Raw genomic sequence first — 25,075 nt, 5'->3', positions numbered from 1 at the left:
CATGTCGAATGGAGAGAAAATAACAATCTGATGTTATTTCGTAAACCTCTTTGACCTATATCAGCAAGTGGAGATATATTTGGATAAACTCTTTTAATATGTCGCAACAATTCTAAATACTCTAAATATGCTAAACATTCTAAGTCCTGTAAATATTCCAAGTGGTTCCAAACATTTCCAATGTCCAAATAATGGGTGCTGATGGGTCTTAATGGTGGCTCATGCTGGATGAATTGTGTTTCCACGCCGACCGGTCAGAGCCACCGAGGGCAAGTTCCGACATAGGCACATGCATTGTGGTTGCAACACGAGCCGGAGTTTCTCCTGAGCTTCTACTGATGATGTTGCACAGACATTCTGAGCATTCTGAAGGCAGCTTTGTTGGGCCAATACTATGCCGGTGCTTCGCAGTGGACTGTGGTTTGAATTTGCAGCTCCTTAGGCCAAGGGCCATTACGGCTGGACGATATACCCACTGGCTACCGCAAACCAGAGAGAATCCATCTCGGCTTAACTTCGCCGGATGTTGGTAAGGTGATTTTCTCACAAATAAACCAGATGCCTTTTAGTCTACTCACAATTTAAAAGTATTTTTGCAAAAACAACTCAGCAAATGAGTTATTTCGCAAAAATAGTTTTTCGCCCTGTTATTCCAGATCTCTGTGTGCAAGTGGATATAAAATTTGCTGCAGTAAATTTATGATTACTAGTTTTCCCATTCAATAACCAATCGATTTTCATAGCACATGGTTAAGAGTTGCTTAAAACCACATTATTTTTTCTTACTTTCCCATATTTTTTCGCCAAAACAGAATATTTCCAATAAAACATCTATATTTGGCAAATTCCTAACAATTATATGAATATGAGAAATTAATTAACACTGAAACAAAACAAAAATTTTATATCTTAAGAAAAGTATTTTTTTCTTCTGGATTCAAAATGTATCAAAATACATGGGAAGTACTGAATTCAATAAAAAAAATGGAACTATTTATCCTGCTGCATTGAACGTAATTGCGATTTGAGTTTGAAAACTATTTTTTAAAAGAAATTAACCACTCATTAAAACAAATTGTTCATCTACCAGACTGGTTAACTCATAAAACTACACTGTTTACAATTTTTGTAAACATAATAAATATAGGGATTTGTCGTATCCTGTTAACGCGTAGAGTTTTTTTAATAGTTGCCATTCATATTTATAACTTTTTTTGTGATTAATGCTTACAAAGTTAAACAAATATAAGATTATTAATTAATTAATTGAATGGGGCTAAAATAATTAGAAATTCACCCTTTTACGCACCTGAAATTAGAATATATTTCATAAAATCACTATTTTGGTTGTAATTTTAAGCCCAATTATATTTCTAAATACCAAGAAATGGATTTCTCTACTATATCTAAATAGACTCTAAACATGATTTGTTCTATTACATTTTTCTACTTTCAAAACATATAAAAACAACCAAAAACACTTCTCGCCATTTGGAATATATATAAATATGCATGCACATAAGCAGAAATCAGCATGCCTTTTGCATATATGCAGATAAAAAAACCATAAATATGCTTTTTGTATACACAGTTCTTCTAAAGAAATTTTGCAAGCTTTTTACAATATCTACTGTCTAAACGAATAAACAAACTATTTCTTTAAACCATTGAAAAGTTTATAAAATTATTCTTTATTAAGCACAGTTACAATTTTTAAAAATTTGTTAATGAAGACTGAACATAATCGGAGCCAGGTCGGTTGTGTGATTATCATCAAATGATATCAATTATATATTATCCATTAATTCAAGCCAATTTATAATTATAAAAAATATTATTCTTATTTTATATTATTTACTAAATAATAGTATTTAACAAATAAAAAAATTTCTCAATACCAATTTCAGTAAAATATTTTGAAGTATCTTATTATATTTAGTTAATAAAGTGGTTTTTTAAAAAAAAACATTATTTGAATTTGTTTGAAATGTCTAATAAATAAATAAAAAAGTATGAAAACTACTTGTTAAAATGATTTTGTTTTTAATTGTATTTATTTCTTTCACATTCAACTATTTTTCTTTTACTAAAATCATTTGGTTGATTTTTTTACTATATTTTCTAGTTTAAAATTGCATTAAAGCTCTATAAATCGATTCAATTTGATAAAAAAACCATTTTTATAGTATGATTTTAACAGAGCTAATTTAAAAATACAAACACTCTTAATAATCATATAGATTTAATTGATAATTGTTTGGAAATCAAACAGGTTTAATTGAAATAAACCCATCTTTCCATTATATCTATCCATTTTAAAATCAATATAGATTAATGCTGACTCATGCGTATTTTGCAGAACGCGTTATCTGCATACTTCTGTTAATAAAAATATGACATGCGCATGATCTGACGTAGGAGCTAATCTCAGAAATCATCGTTTTTATTGTTGATTTATTCTTTTGCAAAATAAATAAAAATTATTGGAAGCTAGTTGATGATCATCCATAAAACCTCTTTACAGATGTTTTTGTTATTATATATTAACCATTCATATGATTTGTGCATTTTTTTGATGATAGTCATCCATCAGTAAAACCATCGTTTAATTATACTACGAATGAAATAGAAAAATATAAAATGCACCTATAACAAATGATTTTTATTAATAAACAATTTTTTTAAAAATATTTGCAATTAACTTTCTTTAAAATTCTAAATTTATTAAGATTCACTACAATTGATTAGCAAAATCAACAAATTCTTTCAACAAGAGCTGAAAAAAACTGGAAATAAACAATTTAAATCTATTCTTGCCTTTCTATACTAAAAATTAGTCTCTATTATGATGGTAGTGACAAACCAAAAATTGCCCTAATTGGAATTTTTATGTCAAACCTAAAATGGAAAGTAACATTAAAATAACCGGGCATTTTTTCAAACACAAATCAATAATCAAATCAATATAAATGATTTAAAATTAAACATTCTGAAGTATCTTATACTTGAAAATATTTTAATTTATAATTTGTTAAAGATTTTTGTCTTTTTAGTTGCAAGACATCAACAGAAACAAGAGCAAACACTGATGGCATCAATAAAAACAAATTTTTTAAATATAAAGTTGATGAATTAATAAAAAAAAGACTTCTTTAATGAAACTGCATCAAAAGCACTCAATATTGTTTTGTCCAATTATATTCCAAGAGTACTATTTATGTAAAGTCTTGAGCATTTGTTAAAGAATCAGTTTTGACTTCTAATAAAGAAAAATCAAATCAAAAAACTCTTTTATTCCAAATTTTTTGAAATTTTTAAATATATTTATTATTTTTTTCTTCAAGATTTCGAAATTGTGTGATTGATAAAAAGTTGCTTTAAATATTGCAAGCAACAATTTTAAGTTGGGTTGTATCAGACAACATCCAACAATTTGGTTATTTTATATATGATTTGGTTTTTATTAAATCGAAGAGAAATAAAATTTCTTCCAGTATATCATTCTTTTATATTAGAATATATTAATTTTCTTTTGTTGAATGTTTTTCTGAAAAGTTATTTCTATATTATCACTAACAAAATCCATGGTGACGGATCATGAGAAAATCCGGATCATGTATAAATCTGCGGACCATCAGAGTGGAGTTTTTTTTTTTCTTGAAAATCAAATTTTTTTTCAATCTTTTTTTGCTTGGTTAAGAAAACAATATATAACCATAATATTAGTAATATAGAAATGACAACAGAAAAACAAAGGTATGTTATATTTCACATTCTGGAGTATTATTTAAAACTTATTAATAGCTAACATATTTTCTAGAAAACCAGTGACAGTAGACAAACCAATCCCAGTGGTATATGATTTGGGACATTTAGCACTTTTTGATCCAAATCCATTAGATAGTGAGAAATTGAATTCTTCTGGTAATATAAAAGAAGCCCATCTTAAAGACGTGACAAGAGATAATGTTCAGCTATTAATAAACCAATTATTATCTTTGCCCATAAAGACTACTACTGAAACATCAGGAAATTCAACTGGTCAGGATTCTACAATGACTTTACTTCAGCTACCATCTCCAACAACCGATTTACCAAGAGAAAAAAGTTTACCAAAACCCAAACCACCAACCAAATGGGAATTGTTTGCTGCTAAAAAGGGTATCAATTCCAATTCAAAAAAGGGAAAGTTTGTTTATGATGAAGAGAAGGGCGAGTGGGTACCAAAATGGGGTTATAAAGGTAAAAATAAGGATTTGGACGATCAATGGTTAGTTGAAGTTGACGATAAAACTCAAAATACCAAAGACGAATTAATAGATCCAAGAAATTTAAACAGGGCTGAAAGAAAGAAATTGATAAAGAAGAATGAGGCACAAATGAAGAGTAATATGAAACATTCAAAATAGTTGATATTTACAAACATATTTTTTTTTAATTTCAATAACAAAACAAATACTATCAATCAATTTTAGGATTTTCTTAAAGTTCATTATTAAAAAAAGAAAAAAATATGCCATGTATTATGTAGATATATTAAGAGGGGAAAAAAGTAAGTTAAATGAAAGAAAGAAAAACAAATGAAAATAAGACTAAAAATTAAAAACAGTGTTATTTAAAAACATTAATATTTGAAGACAGTAATATTTAAATGTTGAAAATTAGAAACCAAAAAAGAATAAAACAAAGCAAAACAGAAAACAAAAAAGAATTAAAAGAATATATTGTAAGAAATGAACGTTCTAATAAATTTTTTTATAATTCTAATATATAGGGTTAATTGTGGTTTATGTCTAAATTACTTAAAACACTTCCAATAATATAGCTTCCAGTGCCTGGTATTGTTTGAGGGACAATGAGATAGCGTTCATTGATACAATTATCATCTTTTGATGTAGGTATATGGATATGATTTGTTTCTATATCTATATTCCTGGAGAAATTTGTGTTATTATTTAATTGATTCGATGCAGATGGTGTAAATACATCTCTTTGTAAATTGGATTCTGTAAATGCTTGAGATTGGAGGGAAATTGCATCAGAGTCTTTATGCTCAATCTCAAAATTATTGGTGCCATTTGATATTAAAAAAACACCAAAAAAAGTTAAGAGACAACCTAGTAAAAATAACAAGTATTGATAAATAGATTTATCTTTATAATCTTTGAATAAAATGGTCGAGCAGATTAAAACGGTTATAGTGAAACAAACAAAATGTAAAGGGACTATTTTGCTGGAGCTTTCAACTCTTAGGGAGTCATTTAAATGCTTGACTTGAAGAAGAGCTGTGGAAAGAAGATTTATAAGTAAATAGTATACCAAAAAATTTGAAAAAATGGATCGATAATCTCTAGAAAAGCTCAATATTGTAGAAAGACACTTGGTAGATATTGCGGTATGAGAGCCAAAGATAGCAACAAGAAATAAATTTAAAAGAACATATTGATTCTTAAGAGATGCAGGTATATTGTGATATGAGAGATCTTTTCTCTTAAAGAATTTGCGGTTCATAATATCAACAGCAAAAACCAAGCTGACAATCAATACCAAAGTTGCAAGAAGATAAAGCAAATAGGTGATTGAAAAAATTATTGAAGAAATGTAGTCCAATGGGTCTATTTCTGGCGCAGGTTCAGGGGAGATTTCACGATTGACTTTAAGAGAGGATAATATGACAAAGAGTACCCCCATGGCAGCGAACATAGTTCCAAGTAGTTCATTTGATTTTATAGGTTCTTTGAAAACAAAAGGAGCAATTGTTGTGTTGGATATTATGGTGACAATTCCCAATGGAGAAACGATATAGACTGGAGCAAGACCATAAGCAATAAAATTACCACATTCTCCAACAGTCATGAGCATGGTCCCAGCCCACCACCAAGGGCTCTTCAAGTAATGCTCATTCTTGGAAGTTATATTAGTGGAGCTTGAGCTTGATACGGGAGAAACATTGGAGGTTGAGTTCAACGAGGGCGAGTAAGGAAGCTGCTGGTGATGGCTCAACAAAGGAGTAGAGCAGTGAGAACAATGCACAGAAGAGTTTCGACACAGACTGTCAGCATCGTTGCAGTGGTATTGAGTCTGGCTTAATTTTGTGTGAGCAAGCTTCTGGAGATTGAGAGATACAGCTATCAACAAGTTGCCGAATATCGAGAAGCAGATTCCTAGCACAACCATTGTGTAGCTCTCTGGCAGCTGGAGTTATTTTGGCGTTGCTTGTCTTTGGAGTAGTAATAGCAGATTCAGAAGAACACTAGAGTCTCGAGAAACGACTCCATGATTGCTCTGAGTGTTTCTGTGGGAGGTGAGGATATGTTCCTCGATGAGAATGCTGACTCCTCAGACTCCTTTTGTTGTGTCTCGTCCACGCAAAGAGAACCAAGTCGTCTGCTCCAACTGATAGATGAACCTCGACTCGTCCAGATCACCCAGTTGCAACCTCTCTGTCTTGCTGCTTTACTGTTTGTTGTTTCCTCTTATCATTGCCACTTTCTGCTCTCACTCCATGGCTTCTCCCAACGATTCCCACCAGAAGGCCCATCAACTCCAAGAGCAACCCACTCAAGATGCACCAAACCAACTGAAAGATGATTCCAATGCTGACCAGGGAAACAAAGCTGAGGAAGTTTTTGCTCTATTTCCAAACAAAAGAGTTCCATTCAGACAGATTTCGAAGCCCCATTCAAGAATCATCGACGCTAAAAAACCAGACAATGCTGGCGGTTTGCTTTTTAATTCTGGTCACAGACCCTCTGTTGACCATAAGGGAGATTAATGCTTTATATTGTTGGGAATTTACAGCTACTACAAATCCAGTTCTCTTGCTACATATAGAAGCTGGATATAATAGCAGTTTATCGTTATTTTTATTTTTTTGAAATCAAAGCGACTATCTTCAATATACTCCAGATAGAAATATGGAAATCCCTATTTGCTGTAGCCACTCAATTATAGTAGGCTAACGATTTTTATTCTTTAATCCATAATAAACGATGTTTGAATGCTTTAATGATTCAAAGCTTTTTGTGAAAATGCAAAGCAAAAAATTTGATTATTTTTTTTCTTTTTGTGACATCAAATTCCCCAATGCTTTTAAAGCCATTTACACATCAGAATCCTTTGCTTTAATATAGTTAAGAATAACTAGTTTCAAGATTTTCTTAAAAAGGTTTGCTGTTATCAAATATCAAATTATTCAATTTACTCAATTATTGATGTATTGGCTTCGAAATGATATTTTTTAATTCAACGTCTACTTTCAGTTGCTTATTATTTTTTGTCTGGTTTTTTACTTATTCCAAAGGTTCATTTATTCCTGAAAATTCTCAGGAAGAAATAAATCTTCCCAAAGAAAATGATCCCACTATTCAAAATATTGATAATCGCTCTACTTCAAAAGGTTCAGATATCTTAGACAGTTCTATACTTTTCTCTTCAACCAATATTAACCAAGACTTAAACCCTTCTCCAGAAATTTCTGTGAACTCAAATTTTTATTCTGATGATCAAAAACAAATTGATTTCAATAACATTCAAACAGAAAATATTCTTAAAAATGAGCCTCCAACTAATACTGAGTATAGTGCAAATAATAAATTATCTGGAATTTTTGAAAGCGACCAGAAAGACTCCAATAACCATCTTCTTACTTACAATACTAATGATAATAATGACAACGATAACTCTTTTTTGGAAGCCGATTCAACCAACTATATTAATGCCCACGAAGCTGGCCGAGTTGAAGAAGAGTTGACTGAGGTTTTTTCTGCCACAAACATCAATCCAGACCAAATAAATCTCGAAAGTTATAGTCGTTCCGATAAACCTTTATTTGAAAAGAATAAAAATCAAAGTAAGTTAAAATCCTCAATGAAAAATGGTAGAAAGAATCAAAATGGAAAAAATTCTAAAAATTCTAAAAATTCAAACGATTCTAATCAAGATCAATTGTCTAAAAAACCAAACAAAAGTTTTCCTAATTCTCAAAATGAAATTAAAGAGAAAGGCAAAAACACTATTAAATTAAAAGAAAAGAATACCAACAAAGCTCAAAATCCTTCAGAACATCTTATTTTTCCAAAAGATATAATATATGAAAAAAATTTATCTCAAAAACAATTAAAAGCTATTAAAAAGCATCAGAAAATCACTGAAATTATTGAGGAGCTAGAAAACAAATACTTCAAGGGAAAAAATTATTCCAAAGATTTCAAAAAAATGTTAAATACTGATTCAAATAACCCCGATATAACCTTTGAAGACGATAATGTTGATTACGGGAAATCATTTGATAAAATAGATCAAGATCAATGGAAAAATTATGTCACTTATGATGGTGAAATTGAAGGAAATTTAGACTGGAATGATTATCAAAAGTTTGATATTTTTATGGGTGAGTGCAATAAAAAAAAAATAAAAGAATTCGTCTGCGCGTTACTAGAAGAACTAAGTGAAGAGGAACAAAAAATAATTGCATGCATTGTATTTGTTCTATGCCACATCAACGAAGGTGGTCGTAGAGGTATAAGCTTACTTTGTGATTTGATTCTATGCCTTAGTATTAAAGCCTGTCGTGTGTTAAAATGTATTGTTGTATTAATCCATAGGTTAATAAAATGTGGGCTCAATGGATTGAAAATGGTTCTATATTGTATTTGCGATCTATTGAGTATCCACAAAGAAGATCCCGAGGAAGAAACATGTCATTGCTATTGTCCAAGGAAAAGAAAGGTTATTCATCCATTTGTTTACAACCTTGTAGCTGCTTCTGTTTTAAAAACCACTGAAAAAGAAGATAGAATTAAGAATATAAAGGCTTTTTTTCAAACAGAAAATGAATGCTGGTGTGATTGCGAAGAATATTACAAATGTGCTGCTGTTCAAACATTTCAAAACTCCAAAATTGCCACTGATCAACAATCAACAAATTTGACTTTTGCTACAGAGTATATTGATAGATATTTGAAAGATGGACCTGATATACAGTTTCAAAAAAAAAGATTAAGAAAAAATAGAGATATTGAGCCAATTTCCGACATCATTGACTCGGAAATACCAAAGGAAGAATTGGAAAAATTAGCTTTAGCTGAATATAAAGAGTTGTTTTCTGCAATTAATAATGAAGATGTGAATGTTGATGCTTATTATATTAACAATTATGAGATTATTAAAGACCATGATGTGGAAGAAGAAATTATAAATGAAGTAAAAGCAATCACTAATGAAGAAGAAATAAAAGATAAACCTGAAACTCAAAATGAACTAATTGAGAATAAACAAAGTGAAAAGAATGAAAACAAGCAAAGCGAAAATAAAAATAAAAATAAAAATAAAAATAATAATTCTAACCATACTCGGATATCAAAAAGTACTTCTGCAAGAACATTGTCATGGTCTTATTTTTCATTAGTTTTATTGCCATTAGCAGCTTTATCATTTTATTAATTCTTTGCTTTTTTTAAGAATTTATTTTTTTACTAGTAAAAATATAGTTGAATGTCTTGGGAAAAACTGCAATTTTTATTAAAGTTAAATAAAATTTTTGTATCAAAATTTATAAAATTTTCAAAACTGAAAAATTAAAATTAATTTATAGTTTAGAAATGAAAACCACTATGTAAAACCAAAGTATAAAGCCATTTTACCAATCATCATCATCCTTTTCTTCGCTGCTCGAACTATTTCTTCTCTTTTTTAAAGCCTCTTCTAAACTATTTGCTAGAGGATTTGAATTGGTTGATTGAGTGTTAGAACTAGAATTGTATGAAGTAACCGGCGTATCATTGGTCTGTTGCTGCAGAGATGGAGCCTGGGGAATTGAATTAACAGTTGAAGCGCTTGAAAATTGAAGACTTGACGGTGGATCACATTGAACCAAGTAAGCTGCAGGAACCCAACCCTCTTTTGTTTCATCTAAAGATTTGACGAGCCACCAACCATTTTGTTCAGTTTTAGTAAAATATATAACATCTCCAACCTGTAAAGGCATTTCAGAGGCAGAACTACCTTTGAATTCATATGCAGCTTTATATGTAGGATATTTAGGCTCTAAAACTGCTGGTAGAGGAGGAGGTGGTGGCACTGCAGATGATACGTTTTTTCTCGTAGGAGGTTTTGGCGCAGCTTTTTTTGTTTTAGGTATTGGTCTTTGTGCAGGTTTAGCTGGCCTCATTGGTCGAGGTGGAACTTGTTTTCTTTTCACTGGGGGCAGTGGTATTCCCATTGAATTCAAGTTATTTAAACCATTATTTATAGGTGGTGCCCGTGAATTTTGATTATTCTGAATAGGTCTAATATCCACCTGTGGGGCTGCAGGAATATTATTTTTTTTTTGGTTTAAAAATCCATTACCAGCTGGTGGGGCAGGTGGCACTTTTCTTGTTTTGTGTGGTTGAATAAAATTTCCATTCTGAATATTCGGGAAATTATTATTATTGTTATTATTGTAGTTATTATAGTTATTGTTATTATTATAGTTATTATTATTATTATAGTTATTATCATTATCATAGTTAGTATTAGAATAGTCATTTTGAGTTTTATTAAATGTAGAATTTTGATTATTGTAGTTATTGTTAGCATTACTGTATCCATTATTGTCAGGTTTAGATATTTGTGGCTGATTGTATCTTTGACTTTTATTTTGCTCTATTTCCATTTTGTATTTAACTATTAGTTCCGAAGGTTTCTTTTTGGGTTTTTCTTTCTGTGGTGTTTTTCCACTAATACCTTCTTGAACCATAATCTTTGAAGATTTATAAATATCGCCGTATTCAGGAGCTTGGGAATCAATGACACCCAAAATTTTGTTCATTTTTTTAGGTTTTTTATGATATTCAATAGCAGTATCAATTTTAATTTCTAAGGAAGGGTTGAGTTTTTTTAAATGAGTTATTAGTTCAGTTTTGAAAACACAATTTACTATAGGATCAGGAATAGGTGAAGAGTTTAATATTAGAGCGATCCAGTCATCTTGTAAGTTTGTTAATGATACCCTTGCAATGTCAGAAATACGAATTGAAGTTTCAATGGTGTGTGTGAGGTTATTATCTATCATTGAAGCAACGATTAAATAAAATGCAGATTCAGTAATGACAATATATCTGGGTAGTCTTTGGGCAGATCGACCGAATTTTCTATGCAAGATTTCACCTTTCATTGAGAAAATGACTTTATCAGATATTCCAATTTGGTTTTTAATAAATTTTCCTATTCCACCAGTATAGTCATTGAAACCTAAATAATCTCCTAAAAATTCTCTTGAGCCTAACAAGGACATTCTTCTTCTGGATTTTCTAGATTGCAATAATGAATTACCGTAGTTTCTTAATTGTTCATATTGATTTCCACCTTTTCTAACTTCTCTCCATTTTCTTTGAAGAACTATACAGGCGTCAATTTTCTGTTTTAGATATCTCCTAATGGCTCTTTGTATTCTCTTAGCCATATTTTCCCAATAAGAATCTTTTAGATGTTCTAAAGCAAATAGAGTTTCAGGTTTTTTAATAAATATTTTTGTGACACCCATTTGGAAATCATCGGAGGTTACAGCAGAATCATTTAAAATCTGAATACAAGCAGAACGAGAATCTCCATTCCAAATATATTCACCGGCATAAGAGCATTTTGAAGATAGTAGATAAAATTGTTCAGCGAAATTTTCAAAAGTGGTACGATAAGCAAAACCTGCTCTTCTGATACGAACGTTTTCTTTTAGTCCGAGATATTTGATTTGATGTAAGACTTGTTTTTCAGTATATTCTAGAGGGGCTCTATTTTGATTTGGTTTGATTGTACGAATATAGGATGGAGTAGCCTTTGATAGAGTTTCAGCTAATAGATTAGCGCTGACTTTAATTTTATCGCCAGCAGTTGGAGGTCTTCTTTTTGAATCAGTGTTTTGGGATTGGGGAAATAAAACATTCCAAAATGGATCAGTAGAGCTTTGTAGCAAGTTGAGTAGATCCTTTAACATTTGATCCTTGTTTTTATCAGTCATTTGGTTGATGCTATAGGTAACATCACCAGCGTAATGTTTGACGATAAATTTGCCAGATCTTAGTTCGAAATGTTTGTTTTGAGCAACCATATTTAAACGTTGAGCAAAGGATTGATCAGCAGCATTTGAATCGGCGTGAGCAGTGGCACAGGCATCGTTTAAAGCAGCAAAGACACCGGGGGGTCTTTTGCTTTCAATTAGATCGCAAACAATTTGATTATTGAAGTAGTCGATTGGAGTCCATTTGATCTTTTCGTTGACATATTCTTCTTGCTCAGCTTTTAAGGTCAATTGGATAAAAATTTGTTGTAGTTTTTCGTTGACATAGTTGATACACAATTGCTCAAAGGAATTGTTTTGGAAGATTTCAAAGCCATAGATATCTAGAATACCAATTGATCTGTGGGTTGGTTGGTTTAAAGTGTGCAAGGATTTGTTAACTCTTTGAACGATCCATTCGAATAAGTTGTTGTAAATGCCCTTGGCTAGAGCGTCTCGAACAGCGGTGGCTTGAACGATGTTTAGAGGAACATGGTAGATTGAGCCTCTTCTCATGCCGTGGTTTGTTTCCATGATTCTCTCAGTGACAGCTTTTGTTAGAACTTGATCGTCGACGTTTAAAAGGTAAGCAACAAACTGAGTTACGGAGGAGTCGGCTACAGCAGCGTTACCGTCGTTGTTTTCGATAAAGGTGATGTTACCTATCCAGAGGATGGCAGCTAAAGATCTGAAAATCTGGTCCTGTTCTTGTTTATTTAGACCTATGGTTTGCATTGCTAATAGAGTTTGGTTGTAATCATTTTGATCATCGACGGAATCTACGGAGATTAAGGTTTTTGTGTAGTAGTATTGATCAGGTTGTTGAACACCGAATAGTTTTCTATATTCCTCGGAGCAACTTTTGGTGAATTGGTAGAAAATATGGAAGTTTCTTTCATTGTTGATTTGTTGAACTACTCTTTGTTTTTCTAGAAGATAATTTGTGATTGAAGCGGATATTGGTTGAAAAGCAGTGTTGAAATTAATTTCAAGGTATTTGCCATGTCTTGAGGAGTTGTCGTTCCTTAAAGTTTTGGCACAGCCAAAGGATTCTAGAAGAGGGTTTGTAGCTAAGACCATTTCTTTGATCTTTTGAATGGAATTGTTGGGGTTATTTGGGTTTAGATTTTGGTTTGAGGGAGAGCCAGAGACAGCAGCAATATATTGCATGATTTGTTTGGCAGCTTCGGTTTTGCCAGCACCAGATTCACCAGAGATGATGCAAGCTTGGTTTTGGTTATAAAACTTCATGTTGTAGACCATTGATTCAGCTATTGAAAAAATATGGGGAGGAGCTTCAAGACGATTTTTGTTTCTGTAGGAATCAATTGTTTCGTTTGTGTATATGCCCAAATCCTTAAAGGGATTTATACTGATAAGAACATCACCGATAAAAGTGTAGATGAAGTTATTAAGAAATCTTTTGTTCAAATTTTCGTTGATTGCCTCATCAGTGATGGTGCTCAAGAGAGTTAGGTCTGAAACGCCAACTTCTTTTTTTTTTGAATCAAAATAGGTTGCTTTTTTGATTGGTTTTGATTTTTGGTTATTTGAAGAGAAAAGACCCTGGGTTTTCTTTTTATTTCTTCTGTTTAAACCCATTTGGAAACGTGGAGAGAAGAAAGAAGGAAGGAAGAAGCAAAGAAATTGATATCAATTAATAATAGGCGCCAATTGGCAACAGAGAAGTGAAGTGGTAAAAACCAAAAAGAAGAGTCGTAGCAGGTATAGGAGAGACAGGGCGATTGGAAATTGAGCAAGATTCAGGTGGAAGATTGACAAAAATCCAGGAAAGTAATGGTTGTGCAGAGGAAAAGGAGGAAAACTGGGAGGCAGAGTTCTTTCATGTACCAGACCAGAATAAAGCGAGACAGCAGGAGAAGCAGAAACAGAACAGAAGAAAGATCAGTGGGAAGCAACACCAAATCAGCTCAGGCTGGGAAGCGGAAAAGCTGCGTGGGTTCGAGCGTTATCGGTGTGTGATCCGTGTCTGTGAGCGGTGCGGACTGCATAGGGGCACAGCCGGGCTGAGCCGCCCCTATTGCTGGCGCTGCGGTTTCTGTTTCGGCGGCTACTCGGACGCAACACCGCCGCTGACGAGCAACTGCTTATCCAAGACGTCCTCCTCCTCGCCCTCAACGCGTTTCCACGTGTAGATGTTGTTGGAGTTGGTGTTGAGCTCGAACATCCGCACCCGTCGGGGCGTGCCGCCGTAGCCACCGTAGCCGCCCTCGCCCGCGGCTCCTCCGTAGCAGAGCCAGAGCGCGTTTTCCGTGTCCTGGTCCGCGGTGGTCACGCGGGTGCTGTCCATCAAGCAGTAGTCGTTGCAGTGGTCGTGACCCACGGAGACGACGCTCACGCCCATCTTGCCCAACACGCGGCGGGCACCGGTGTTGTATCGCGGTGCGGTGACCCCCTCCTTCCAGCGTCCGATCATGAGCCCCTCGTGCACCTTACGGTATTCCGGCAAGGGGATGTGGAAGAAGCTCATCGACAAGTGGATGTGCGAGTACAGCTGTTTCGCTTCCTTGAGCTTGCTGTTCTCGTTGATGAGCCAGTTGATCTGGTTCTCCTTGATCCAGTCATACCCAGGATTCACCTTGGGCTTGGGCGAGTACTTGTGCGTATCCAAAAACCACATCGATATCGCAGGGTGTTTGCTGTTGGGGGCCTCTGCCAATAGGTAGTAATTCCCGTATCCAGCAATGTCTTCTCGTCCGATTTTCGATAACGAATAGGGCAACGACGACGCTAGCTTCATCATCTCATATCGATTCAAGTTTCCTTCATCATCGTGGTTCCCCAATGTTATGGCATATGGAATCTTTCTCTTTATAAACAAATCAACAGCTTTAAACAATGAGCTTTGCGCATCTGGCGATGCATCCCCAAATACTTGATCTCCCGTCATAACAACAAAATCGGGCTTTTCAATATCTAATATTTTATTGATAAATCTTCTTGTTCTAGGGTCTGCTTTGCAGTTCTTGCCTGAATCTTCTGGATATGGATCTCGACATTTTCCAACATTTGTAGAAAAATGCAAATCTGCTACCTGTAATATCTTGAACTTTCCATCTGATTTTACTTTTAAAACCGGCGTTTCAATCTCATTTCTATTCCCACGTTTAAATGTAATATAACTTTCATATTTGGAGTTTCCTGTCAATAATGGTGTTTTAATCAATTCCCACTGGGGTCGAGGCTCAATTACATCATTACCAAACAATACATCAATATCAGTTATGCATGTTTTTTCATCGTATTCTCCGAGTTTGATCCAGACTCCAAATTCTTTTTTGACCCATCCTAATTCTTTAACCTCTTGCATATTAGGTATAACAAGTTCTTTAACTTCATTTTTATTACTTGGTTCATTGTTTTTTTCATTGTTCTTGGATTTTTCATCTTTAAGATTTTTAATTGGATCAAATAATAAGTCATCATCATCTCCTTTTTTATTCTCTTTTTCATTATCTATTTCTTTTTCTTTTTCGTTCTCATTCTCTTTCTCATTCTCATTCTCATTCTCATTCTCATTCTCATTCTCATTCTCATTCTCTTTCTCTTTCTCTTTCTCTTTCTCATTATCTTTCTTAACTAACTTCTTATTAAAATATAAATTCAAATTCTCATTATAATCATCAATAATCCTTCTAGGAAATTTCAATTTGGAATTTCCACTAATCTTCAAATCCTCCAATAAATTCAATACACTTAAATCAATAATAACATTCTTACTCTCAACTGCTTTATAATACAACTCGATATTATTAAAAAACTCTCTTGTTTCGATTTTTTTACTAAACAAATACAACTTATTGGTCCATGAATCCTTTAAATACAAATCCTTATCAACTTTTTCCCATTCAACAATCTTCTTCTTCTTATTCTTCACCTCCTTTTCATCATTATTCAACTTCTCAAACTTCTTGCAATTAACATCGGGGTTCGAATACTTGAAACATTTCTCAAAACTTATATCTAGTATAACATTCTCAGGCTGTTGAATCGGTAATAATTGATGAATTGAATATGGCAAAAGCTTAAAATAAAACACATCAACTAACGAAAGCATTAATATGAAAAAAAATAAAAATATCGTTAAATATGATAGCTGCCTGAGCCATCTCTTTGACAACCCAATCATTTTATTATGCCACCTTGTTCAGTTGCTTCAGTTTTCTCAGTTCGTTTAGTTGGCTTGGTTCAATCTTTAGTATCTAGTAGTATCTTGCAGTATCTCTTGATAGCTTTGGACAGCTATATCCCCAGGTGTGCTGCTCTTATTTTTCTGGTGATTGCATCTGGCTTTGATGGGCTTACCAGTTCTTTCTTCTGCACTAGTGCAGATCGCCAGTGTTTGCATTTCCTCGTGGCAGGCATTCCATGCTTTTGATTCTCCAACCTAATTTGCTCCATTACGACCCGTACAAAAACACTACGATCCAGCCAATCCTACTCAATATGCTGTCTGTTTAATTGTATATCTTTGAGACCATATATAGCTCTGTATCTTTATATATCTCGCTGAAAAACTTCTCTTGTCGCTCCAATCATTCCCACCATTCTCATCAATCCTGTAGCGCCTTTAATCTCTCTCTCATTTGTTTCAAAATCTCGTCACTGTCATCACCAACACCTCCCTCAGCTACAAGTTCTGGGCTCTTAACTTTTTGTAAGGGCTGTTGTTGTTCAACCTGGTTTATTATTTCATTATTGACCTCCTCTAATGCATGTGTTGGTGTATTGTTAACCTTATCTAATTGACCGGATGTCAATTCACTTATAATTTGATCGATTTGCTCATCGATTTCTTCTTCTTCAAAATCAACTTCGAACGAATCAACTCTATCTTCTATCATCTCGTTTATTACACCACTTTTCACCAACTCTTTTTCCAACTCCCTCATTGTTGCAGTCAACTCAGGTAGCCTAACCAACGAATTAACCTCTCTCATTATAATAGCAGATTCTCCTATTTTCCCTTGCAATTTCAATATTGAAAAATTCTCATTGATCTTCATCGTAATACTATCCAATTGTGCCTTGCTTTTGTACAATCTGTTTTTTTGATTTTTAATATTGATTAGTTCCTTCGCATAAATTCTAGCACTTTTTAAATCATTCTTCTTAGCTGACTGTCTAATTAATGATTCAGTCTTCTTTTGTAATGGAGATAAATTGTTTATGCTTCTATCTAACTGTCTTTTATTTTTACGTAACAAACTATTACATTTTCTCATCTAATGAAAATGAAAACAAAATAATAATTAATTGCCATTCAAAATTAGTCTATGATCCAACTTTGGATTATTATAAAAAAAACAATAACACATAACGTACTTGCTCCTTGGGGTCTGGTCCCCAAATTGCCTTCTTAAGATAATCCATTATATAAACACAGCACACTTAAATAGACCGAAAACAAGGCCTTTCGATAAATACTTTTGTATTAGTAGCAATATCAATATCTTGTTCGTTATCTATAGTCTTGATCATAGTAAATAATACTAAACCAAAGCAGGCGAAAAGGGTGCCTAAACAAGCATCATCCCATATGAATGGTCTCCACTTACAAATCCACAATTTCAATGCACCATATTTGACATGTTTCAATCACTTTCCATCCACAATTTTTGGTTAATTATACTCACTACAATCTATAAAATCAAATTCTTTTGAAATGACTACTTTTCAATTATGTTCTGTCTTTAAGAAAAACAAAATTAAGAGCTTTACATGAACTCATAAATTATAAAGTTCAAAATTAAAAAAAAAAAATGATTACCAAAAGTAGAAGGGGAGATAATACCACATAAGAGCATTACAAATTAAAAATTATATCTAATTAAATGAAAAAACTTATGAGTTATTACCAGATAGTAAGATGATTCTTTTGGTGTATTATTATATGTTACTTTATAAATACCGTTGACATAATCAACAAGATTGCAACACAAATAAATGTAAATACTCAGTTGGCAGACACAACACAATGCAACACACTATAGCTTCGAGCTCTTCTCCAATAGAGCCTTCTTGAGTGTCTGGGGATACACACCAGGGCCTGTGGGAAAGCCTCTGTGCCAGCTGCCACCATCCACAACATGCACTGTTCCTGTCACAAAGCTGGCAGCATCACTGAACAAAAAAATGGTCGACTGCACCACATCGTTGAGTGTGCCCAAGCGCTGGAGAGGAATGGCTCTGGAAGCAGCCTCCCTGTCGACCATCAACAACCTTCTCATGCCCTCGGTGCTGCTGATGGGTCCAGGCGCAATGCAGTTGGTTCTGATGCCCAAGGGCCCAAGCTCCACAGCAAGAGCATTCGACAACGCATCAACACCAGCTTTGGCTGCTCCAACATGGGCCTGGAAGGGCACTCCATAGTAGTGAAATGTCGCAGACACAAACAACACCACGCCCCTGTGTTGTCGAAGCTGGTCNAAGCAGCACTTGACTGTGTTGAACGAGCCCAACAAGTCGATGTCCACCACAGACTTGAAGGCGTTGGCCGAGAGGTGGTTGAAGTCAGCAAGAAAATTACCAGCAGCACCACACACCACGTAGTCGATACGCCCCAAACGCAGCACAGCTCTGTCGACAGCCCTCTTCAACGAGTGGATGTCTCTGACGTCTGTGGAGCCACACGCAACAACTCTGGAGCCAGAACGAGTCCTGGCGATTTCAGCAGCAGCAGCCTCAGTCTTTGCAGCGTTTCTGCCCACAATGGCAGCATCACAGCCCAACAACACCATGGCCTTAGTCTGGGCCTTGCAGATTGTTCCAGCACCTCCAGTCACCAAGACCACCTTGCCCTTGAAGAGCTGGGGGTTCCAGCAGTGGATGTCGAAGTCAGGGTCTGAGTGAGAGGACATAGCCAGGAGATGATGAGTGGTGAGTGGTGAGTAATTGTACTGGATGGTCAATCAATGAAACTGTCTGGTGATTGCTAATTGCTAGAAAAAGCGTCTTCTTCTTCGTTTCTTCTTCTTTCTCACTTCTTCTTTCTCATTTCTTCGTTTCTTCTTCATCTTGCTTTTATGTCATATGCCGAAATAAACAGCAAACTGTGGAGAAGAAAACGGCGTGGTTTGGGCCGAGGTTGAGTTGGAGTTGAGAGCCAGCACTACGGGAGCGTGTCTGATTGGAGAGTGGCGGAACGGGATTTAAGATTCAGTCAGCTGACTGGTCCCTGAGTCACATGAGAGGCTGGCCAAATTGATGATTTAATAATAATGGCAAAACCATTATATATAAAATATAAAAGCAATTCTAATTTTGACAAAAGAAAGCATTAGATTTGATATGGCAACGAATTATTGTTGCTTATTGTGTCGTCCGCTGTTGTTTTGGATTTATTGAATTTAAAAGTCTTTCTTAGATCATTTATGTCCATTTATGTCCATTTATGTCATCTAATTTCATTTGAATTTTGTCTTTATACTTGTCATTTTCTCCCAAAGTATAAGATGTGTTAGTTTTTTTAAAAGATTTTGAAAACCCAAAGTCAATATACCAGAATTTGATTGTATTTTTGTTGTTTTGAAAATTGACAATCAAATTTGAACGTTTTATATCGCCATGTATAATGTTATTTTGGTAAAAGGTTTTCAAAACACATAACCCTTGGTTAGCAACTCTTTTTAAATCTGTTTCCTCAATTAAATTTTGGTGGTCCTCCAAATGCTCCATGAATAAAAATGGTCCATTTGGCGAATATGATTTATTGTTCGAATTATATGTTCCCTCCATACGACTATCGCACAAGAGTGCTGGAAGATACTCTGGTTGGTATTTGTTCATTACATTGAAGATCCGACGTTCAATTATAAATTGTTGGATGCCTTTTGAGTAATAGTTTTTACATTGCTGGATGGCAGAGCTTCTTTCGGTGGTTGTTATCAGATCGCTATTTGCAACATATCTAGCATCGTATATTTTGATGATTCCATTATTGTTATAACCGGCAATACCAAATTGGCTATAAAGCGATTTGCTGGCTTGGAAAACTTGAGACCAGTACACTTTTTGAGGAGAAAATTGTTTTGGAATAACATCATTCAATATTATTTTTTGAAACTTTTTGAGAGGTTTATTGTATCTATTGAGATATCTAGAACTATAGAAATGATAACTATTTTCTTTGGTGTTTGTGGTCCATTGGTGAAAGTCGCTATATTCCAACTGCTCTTTCAATTTTTTACCATTGGTCTGAGCACTATCGCTATTCGCTAAGCACTATCGCTATTCGCTAAGCACCATACCAACATCGTTGGAAATGAAATTTCAGGTGACTGACTTAAGACACAGTAATTGAATTTAATTGATTTGTACTCTGAGAAATTATGAATGTCATTATTAAGAATCGGTGCTGTTTCTGATTGCACTTGAAGAAATATCGATCCATGTTGGTCCACGAATAATACCCTGGAACAGTTGCATATGATGCAATTAGCAAATGCCTGTTTCAATGAGTTTGATACTAGTTGGTGGGATGTATGACTTATAGCAAATGGATTATTTGAATAATGAGTTTGATGAAGTTTATTTAGATTTACCAAGTATTCCCCCCCCCCCACCCCATTCTTTTAATAGGATCACCTGCCTTAGCTTCAACAATTAAAATATGTTTTGAGAGAAGATCATCGATGTTCATGAAGCACCCATCGATGGAAAGGTTTTTGTTGTCCAGAACTTTATAATTTGGTTCATAGTTAATTCCAGGAAACAATGATATTACGGGCTCAAAATACAATTTATTTAATATTGACATTAGTTGACTTTCTGCTTTGATTACTGTTATGTTGCAAAGGGACAATGCTATCAATGTAGTTATATTACTATAAAATAATTTGGATTTTAAATTTGATTCAAGCTGAGGTCCTAAATTGTCAAGCATATCATTGATATCCAATTTTATTGATTGGGGATCTGGAAGTATTTCATATAGTTGGTTAATAATGCTATTGAAACGATATGTTTCTGGCAGCTTTGTTTTATATTTTGATGATGTTTCAATTATTTCCTCTTCATTTTCCATTGGGTTAATAACATTTAATGGTCCTTCAAGATCGACCGCCCAATATTCATCAACATTGGCATTATTGTTATTAATAGGATTTTTATTTGATTGTTTGAGTTTATGTTGACTGATAATTTGTTGGAGGTCAGGTAGAATAAAGAATAACGAATAACGGAATGTTCATAATTGTATTAGGGCCAGAATCTCCTTTGATATTATCTTGTTGATATGACTTTAAATCAACTTTCCGCTTGTTGTATCCTGATAGCAATATGAAATCGATAATGGCAGCACATTTTTGTTGTCGATAGCTGTTGATTTCGTTAATATTTTTTGCTTTTGTCATCAATATTTGTTCAAAGTTGCTGATGATTTTGTTTTCAGATGGTGCTGCCATTTTGATTTATGTTTCAGTAGATGGAGTATGATCGATGGTGAGAATATGATCGATGGTGAGAATATGATCGATGGTGAGAATATGATCGATGGTGAGAATATGATCGATGGTGAGAATATGANTATGATCGATGGTGAGAATATGATCGATGGTGAGAATATGATCGATGGTGAGAATATGATCGATGGTGAGAATATGATCGATGGTGAGAATATGATCGATGATGAGAGTGGTGTGCACAGTTCTTATTTCTGGATTCAAATAGTCCAGTGTTTTCATCAAACCAAGTAAGTAACCAGTTACAAAACGTACTGATGATCAAATTCCATCCTTCCATGGGATTGTGGTTCTAGAAAATAGTTAAGTTTTGAGTTGTTTTGAGTTGTTTTTGTCACATCGGTGGCAGAATAAGGTTCGAAACCTTATTGGATTTGAAATGTGGATGCAGTGAACAAAAAGAAGAAAAAATAAAGAAAAGATAGAGAAGAAGAAGAAAGAATAGAGAAGGATGATCAAGTTGTTTTGCTGATGATTATACATATATCGATATATTCCGTTATTTGTGTCTCAGTTTTTGTTCAGAGATATTTTTGAGACTATTGTTCTAATAAAATATGATGTTTTAGACGTTGTGGAATCAATGATTGACAGATCATTAATCTGCAGTTATATTGAGCTAATTCGATCAAATTTTCAAAAAAAAAATTTATTTTGGAATATGTCAATAATATTTAATACGTATAAAATAAAAATGGTTAGAACAAAAAATATGTTAGAATAAATTCATAGTGTTTAGTATTCTTTTGTTTTCGTCAGCAATATCAAAGAATTTAGCACAATTTGTAAATTTAAAACTAGAATTTCTTTTTACTATAGAGAATCATAATTTGCAGTATTCCCTCCAACTAATTTAAAGAAAAAATACTGATAATCCCTATGAAGTGGATTCATATTTTCAAGATATTCAAGACCAAGCCCGTTCATTTGTTCCGATGCTTTTTTCAACCCAACAACAAAATTTATTACTAATGCAGTTAGTAATCCCATTCCAATAACTAATGGTCCAAATGGAGCATCTAAATGTTTCCCATCTCTTTGCTGAATGATATTCAATCTTTTTATATAGATTGCATACCCCCAAATACAACTAAAAACTGTTAAAAAAAAATAAATAAATGCTAATTTATTTGCTAAATCTTCATATTTTGCTTTTTTAACTGAAGAATATATTATAAAAGTTAATGTTGACAAAACAATTGAAACATGTAACCATCTGTTAAATGTTCTTTCATTAGCCAACCAAACTTTAGCCTCAACTTTAACAGGATTAGCGTTTTTAATCAATTTATCAGGCTTTTTAACTCCTGCAGGTAAAATAAATTCTTCATCTTCTGATTCAACATTTGTCAATTTAGATAGTTTTTTTCTACCTCCAGATAAAATATCCGGAAACTTGCTTCTAAAATTTTTTTTTCTTAAACTAGCACTGCTCGACCCAGAACCAGATGCATCATTACTTCGGTCAACTTCATCATTATCGTTATCTTCATCATCTGAAGATTCATGGTCCTCAATATCTGCATCCTCATAATCATCGGATTCTTCTTCTTGAATAATTTGACTCAACAAATTAGTTCCTGTTTTATTAGCATTGACTTTAAAGGCCTCACGAGGTTGTAAAGATGGAGAAATCATTTGCATTTTTTTCAACATCACCTCATCTTCTCTTCTTCTCTTTAATCTTAAGATTTGTTCATCGTAAGCATCTTTGGGATTTTTTCTTATATCATTTTCTAGTTCAGACAACCAAAATGGTAACATGTCTAATTTATCATCTTCTGTGTATAATGAAGCAATCCCTTGGATGAATTTTGAAAAATTGGGAATTTCCTCAACAAGATGAGAAGAAGTAAGTTCTTCAATCCATCTTCCATGTTTTCTGCCTAAAGGAAATTTAAAGTTTGAAATGCTGTTGGAAATATTATTCGAGCTAGTGTTTGCAGATGATGCCAATGCAGTTGAGTTTGATGAAGGAACGGATCCTTGAACAATAATTTCCATTACTGAATAGGGAAATTTACTAAACTCACCTTTTCTTAGTAAAGAATAGGGTTCATCAATTTTTGAATCAATGTCGGTTCTGTGCCAATTATTTGGATCTCTAATTGGCCTATAACGATCAAAACAATCTTCTCTAATTGACATGATATCACTATCAATAATGATTCTAACTCTATCATCGCCAGGAATTTGGAAAGCAGTTCTTGTATAAACACATCTTAAAATTGGCTGCAACTCATTTTCAGTGATGAAATCCTGTAAGATTTTAACGTTGTTTTGATATTCTTTAATTTGATTAATATTAGTTCCACGATTTTTCATTTTTTGAATATTTTTTTTCATTGAATATTGATTAGTTATAAATTTATTGATATACTTTTCTTTCAATTGAATTTTAACAACTTCGTCTTTAGGGTCAACAACCTCATTTGAATTATTAAAATCAAAAATTCTCTTTTCGATAAAGATATCGGGTTTTTCAATCAATTTACCAGACCATCTCAATCTTAAAGTTGGTGTTTTCTTTTTCTTTTGTAGTTTTGAATTGTATAGTAAAAAGTTGGAGTTATCAAAATATAGGGAAGTGATAGTTGGATCATTTTGCAAGACATCGTTATTATTTGATAAGAAATCTGAACTATTATAGCTACTGTTTTGGTTATCATAAACTAAAACAGGTAAGTGTCTTAAGATTCTCGTTTTAACTTCCATCAAATTATCGGGATGAATCCAAAACTTGAAAGATTTGAACCTTTTAACAGAAGTTTCATCAAAACCTAAAGAACTTGTTGAGTTAACAGATAAGCCACCGACGGAATTTAGTCTTTGTTTTGAAGAAGAAGGTTGATGAGTGTGTGATTGTGATTGTGATAAAGATTGAGATTGGGAAACAGATAAAGATAAACCATTAGCCTCAATATTCTCTCTTAAAAAATTATATAAAATAGATATTCTATATAACAATGGAGAATAGTCTTCAGAATAAAAGGGCAAAGCTCTTAATCTAACGTTTAATAAAGGTTTGACAGTCGAGTTGGGATGTAATCTATCGTGTTTTTTGACAATTTTAGCAAAACCAGTAAAATTCAATCTTGCAAAATGGTCCAATTCTTGGGCATTTTCTAAAGCATCTTCCAATTTTTTTTGAAAAGATTTAAAATCAAAATCCTTTAAAAAATCTAAACCATTTGAATTTCCATTTTGATTAAGATCATTGAGATCAATATCGATTGTAATTAAATTCTCTAAAGATTCTATATCCTTTTCAATTTGGTGATATTGTTTAGTTTGGAAAGTGTAGACCTTTTCTAGCTCAGAATCTAAAAACTCGACAAACGAAGCCTCATCAGCATCAGACCAGTCTTGTTCAATTGAGGTTTCCTTGAGCAATTTCTTCAACTTTTCATAGTTCATGTACTGGTCCTTCCAGGGAGGATACAATTCGTTCTGTAGCTTGATTCCAAAAAGCATTTTCATTCTAAAAAACCAACAGACCTGCGTCGAGTAAAAGAATATGTTCTGAAAAAATACGTTCTGACAAATATATTCGATA

At 33.5% G+C, this 25,075-nt stretch overlaps 10 protein-coding genes across 10 annotated transcripts; 4 read left to right on the top strand and 6 right to left on the bottom strand.

Moving 5' to 3' along the window:
• Positions 1-3,480: 3,480 nt before the first annotated feature.
• Positions 3,481-4,445, top strand: RRS1 (ribosome biogenesis protein RRS1). Its single transcript, XM_020193968.1, has 2 exons — positions 3,481-3,756; positions 3,821-4,445. Exons 1-2 carry the CDS (start codon positions 3,737-3,739, stop codon positions 4,407-4,409), a joined length of 609 nt encoding a protein of 202 aa, XP_020045003.1. The 5' UTR covers positions 3,481-3,736; the 3' UTR covers positions 4,410-4,445.
• Positions 4,446-5,079: 634 nt separating this feature from the next.
• On the bottom strand, positions 5,080-6,171 carry ASCRUDRAFT_19933 (DUF803-domain-containing protein; the record flags this gene model as incomplete). The annotated part of the gene is made up of 3 exons (XM_020189610.1): positions 5,080-5,490; positions 5,539-5,898; positions 6,034-6,171. Coding segments are annotated over 3 exons (909 nt in total), but the record flags the coding sequence as incomplete, so codon positions are not given.
• A 334-nt stretch (positions 6,172-6,505) lies between these two features.
• ASCRUDRAFT_10031 (uncharacterized protein) lies at positions 6,506-9,444 on the top strand (the record flags this gene model as incomplete). Its single annotated transcript, XM_020188512.1, has 2 exons — positions 6,506-6,722; positions 7,304-9,444. The coding sequence occupies 2 exons, from the start codon at positions 6,506-6,508 to the stop codon at positions 9,442-9,444; spliced, it is 2,358 nt and encodes a 785-aa protein (XP_020045001.1).
• Positions 9,445-9,640: 196 nt separating this feature from the next.
• On the bottom strand, positions 9,641-13,639 carry ASCRUDRAFT_38819 (class I myosin; the record flags this gene model as incomplete). Its single annotated transcript, XM_020190885.1, has 2 exons — positions 9,641-10,408; positions 10,670-13,639. 2 exons carry the CDS (start codon positions 13,637-13,639, stop codon positions 9,641-9,643), a joined length of 3,738 nt encoding a protein of 1,245 aa, XP_020045000.1.
• Positions 13,640-13,737: 98 nt separating this feature from the next.
• On the top strand, positions 13,738-14,064 carry ASCRUDRAFT_118219 (uncharacterized protein). Its single transcript, XM_020188860.1, has one exon. It carries the CDS (start codon positions 13,835-13,837, stop codon positions 14,018-14,020), a length of 186 nt encoding a protein of 61 aa, XP_020044999.1. The 5' UTR covers positions 13,738-13,834; the 3' UTR covers positions 14,021-14,064.
• Positions 14,065-14,108: 44 nt separating this feature from the next.
• Positions 14,109-16,115, bottom strand: ASCRUDRAFT_72370 (metallophosphoesterase family protein; the record flags this gene model as incomplete). The annotated part of the gene is made up of 1 exon (XM_020192066.1): positions 14,109-16,115. One exon carries the CDS (start codon positions 16,113-16,115, stop codon positions 14,109-14,111), a length of 2,007 nt encoding a protein of 668 aa, XP_020044998.1.
• A 364-nt stretch (positions 16,116-16,479) lies between these two features.
• VPS24 (ESCRT-III subunit protein VPS24) lies at positions 16,480-17,507 on the bottom strand. Its single transcript, XM_020193967.1, has 2 exons — positions 17,384-17,507; positions 16,480-17,283 (listed from the first exon to the last, which is right to left on the bottom strand). Exons 1-2 carry the CDS (start codon positions 17,429-17,431, stop codon positions 16,612-16,614), a joined length of 720 nt encoding a protein of 239 aa, XP_020044997.1. The 5' UTR covers positions 17,432-17,507; the 3' UTR covers positions 16,480-16,611.
• Positions 17,508-18,147: 640 nt separating this feature from the next.
• On the top strand, positions 18,148-18,906 carry ASCRUDRAFT_72368 (uncharacterized protein; the record flags this gene model as incomplete). The annotated part of the gene is made up of 1 exon (XM_020192065.1): positions 18,148-18,906. The coding sequence occupies one exon, from the start codon at positions 18,148-18,150 to the stop codon at positions 18,904-18,906; it is 759 nt and encodes a 252-aa protein (XP_020044996.1).
• Positions 18,907-19,429: 523 nt separating this feature from the next.
• On the bottom strand, positions 19,430-20,313 carry ASCRUDRAFT_72367 (uncharacterized protein; the record flags this gene model as incomplete). Its single annotated transcript, XM_020192064.1, has 2 exons — positions 19,430-20,281; positions 20,308-20,313. The coding sequence occupies 2 exons, from the start codon at positions 20,311-20,313 to the stop codon at positions 19,430-19,432; spliced, it is 858 nt and encodes a 285-aa protein (XP_020044995.1).
• A 2,019-nt stretch (positions 20,314-22,332) lies between these two features.
• On the bottom strand, positions 22,333-24,993 carry ASCRUDRAFT_38925 (SPX-domain-containing protein; the record flags this gene model as incomplete). Its single annotated transcript, XM_020190896.1, has 2 exons — positions 22,333-24,299; positions 24,429-24,993. The coding sequence occupies 2 exons, from the start codon at positions 24,991-24,993 to the stop codon at positions 22,333-22,335; spliced, it is 2,532 nt and encodes an 843-aa protein (XP_020044994.1).
• Positions 24,994-25,075: the final 82 nt, after the last annotated feature.

The sequence above is a fragment of the Ascoidea rubescens genome (assembly GCF_001661345.1).
Source record: "Ascoidea rubescens DSM 1968 unplaced genomic scaffold ASCRUscaffold_16, whole genome shotgun sequence".
NCBI lineage: Eukaryota > Fungi > Ascomycota > Saccharomycetes > Ascoideales > Ascoideaceae > Ascoidea > Ascoidea rubescens.
Note: the sequence above shows the minus strand (reverse complement) of the source record. Positions and strands in the feature narration are given on the sequence as shown.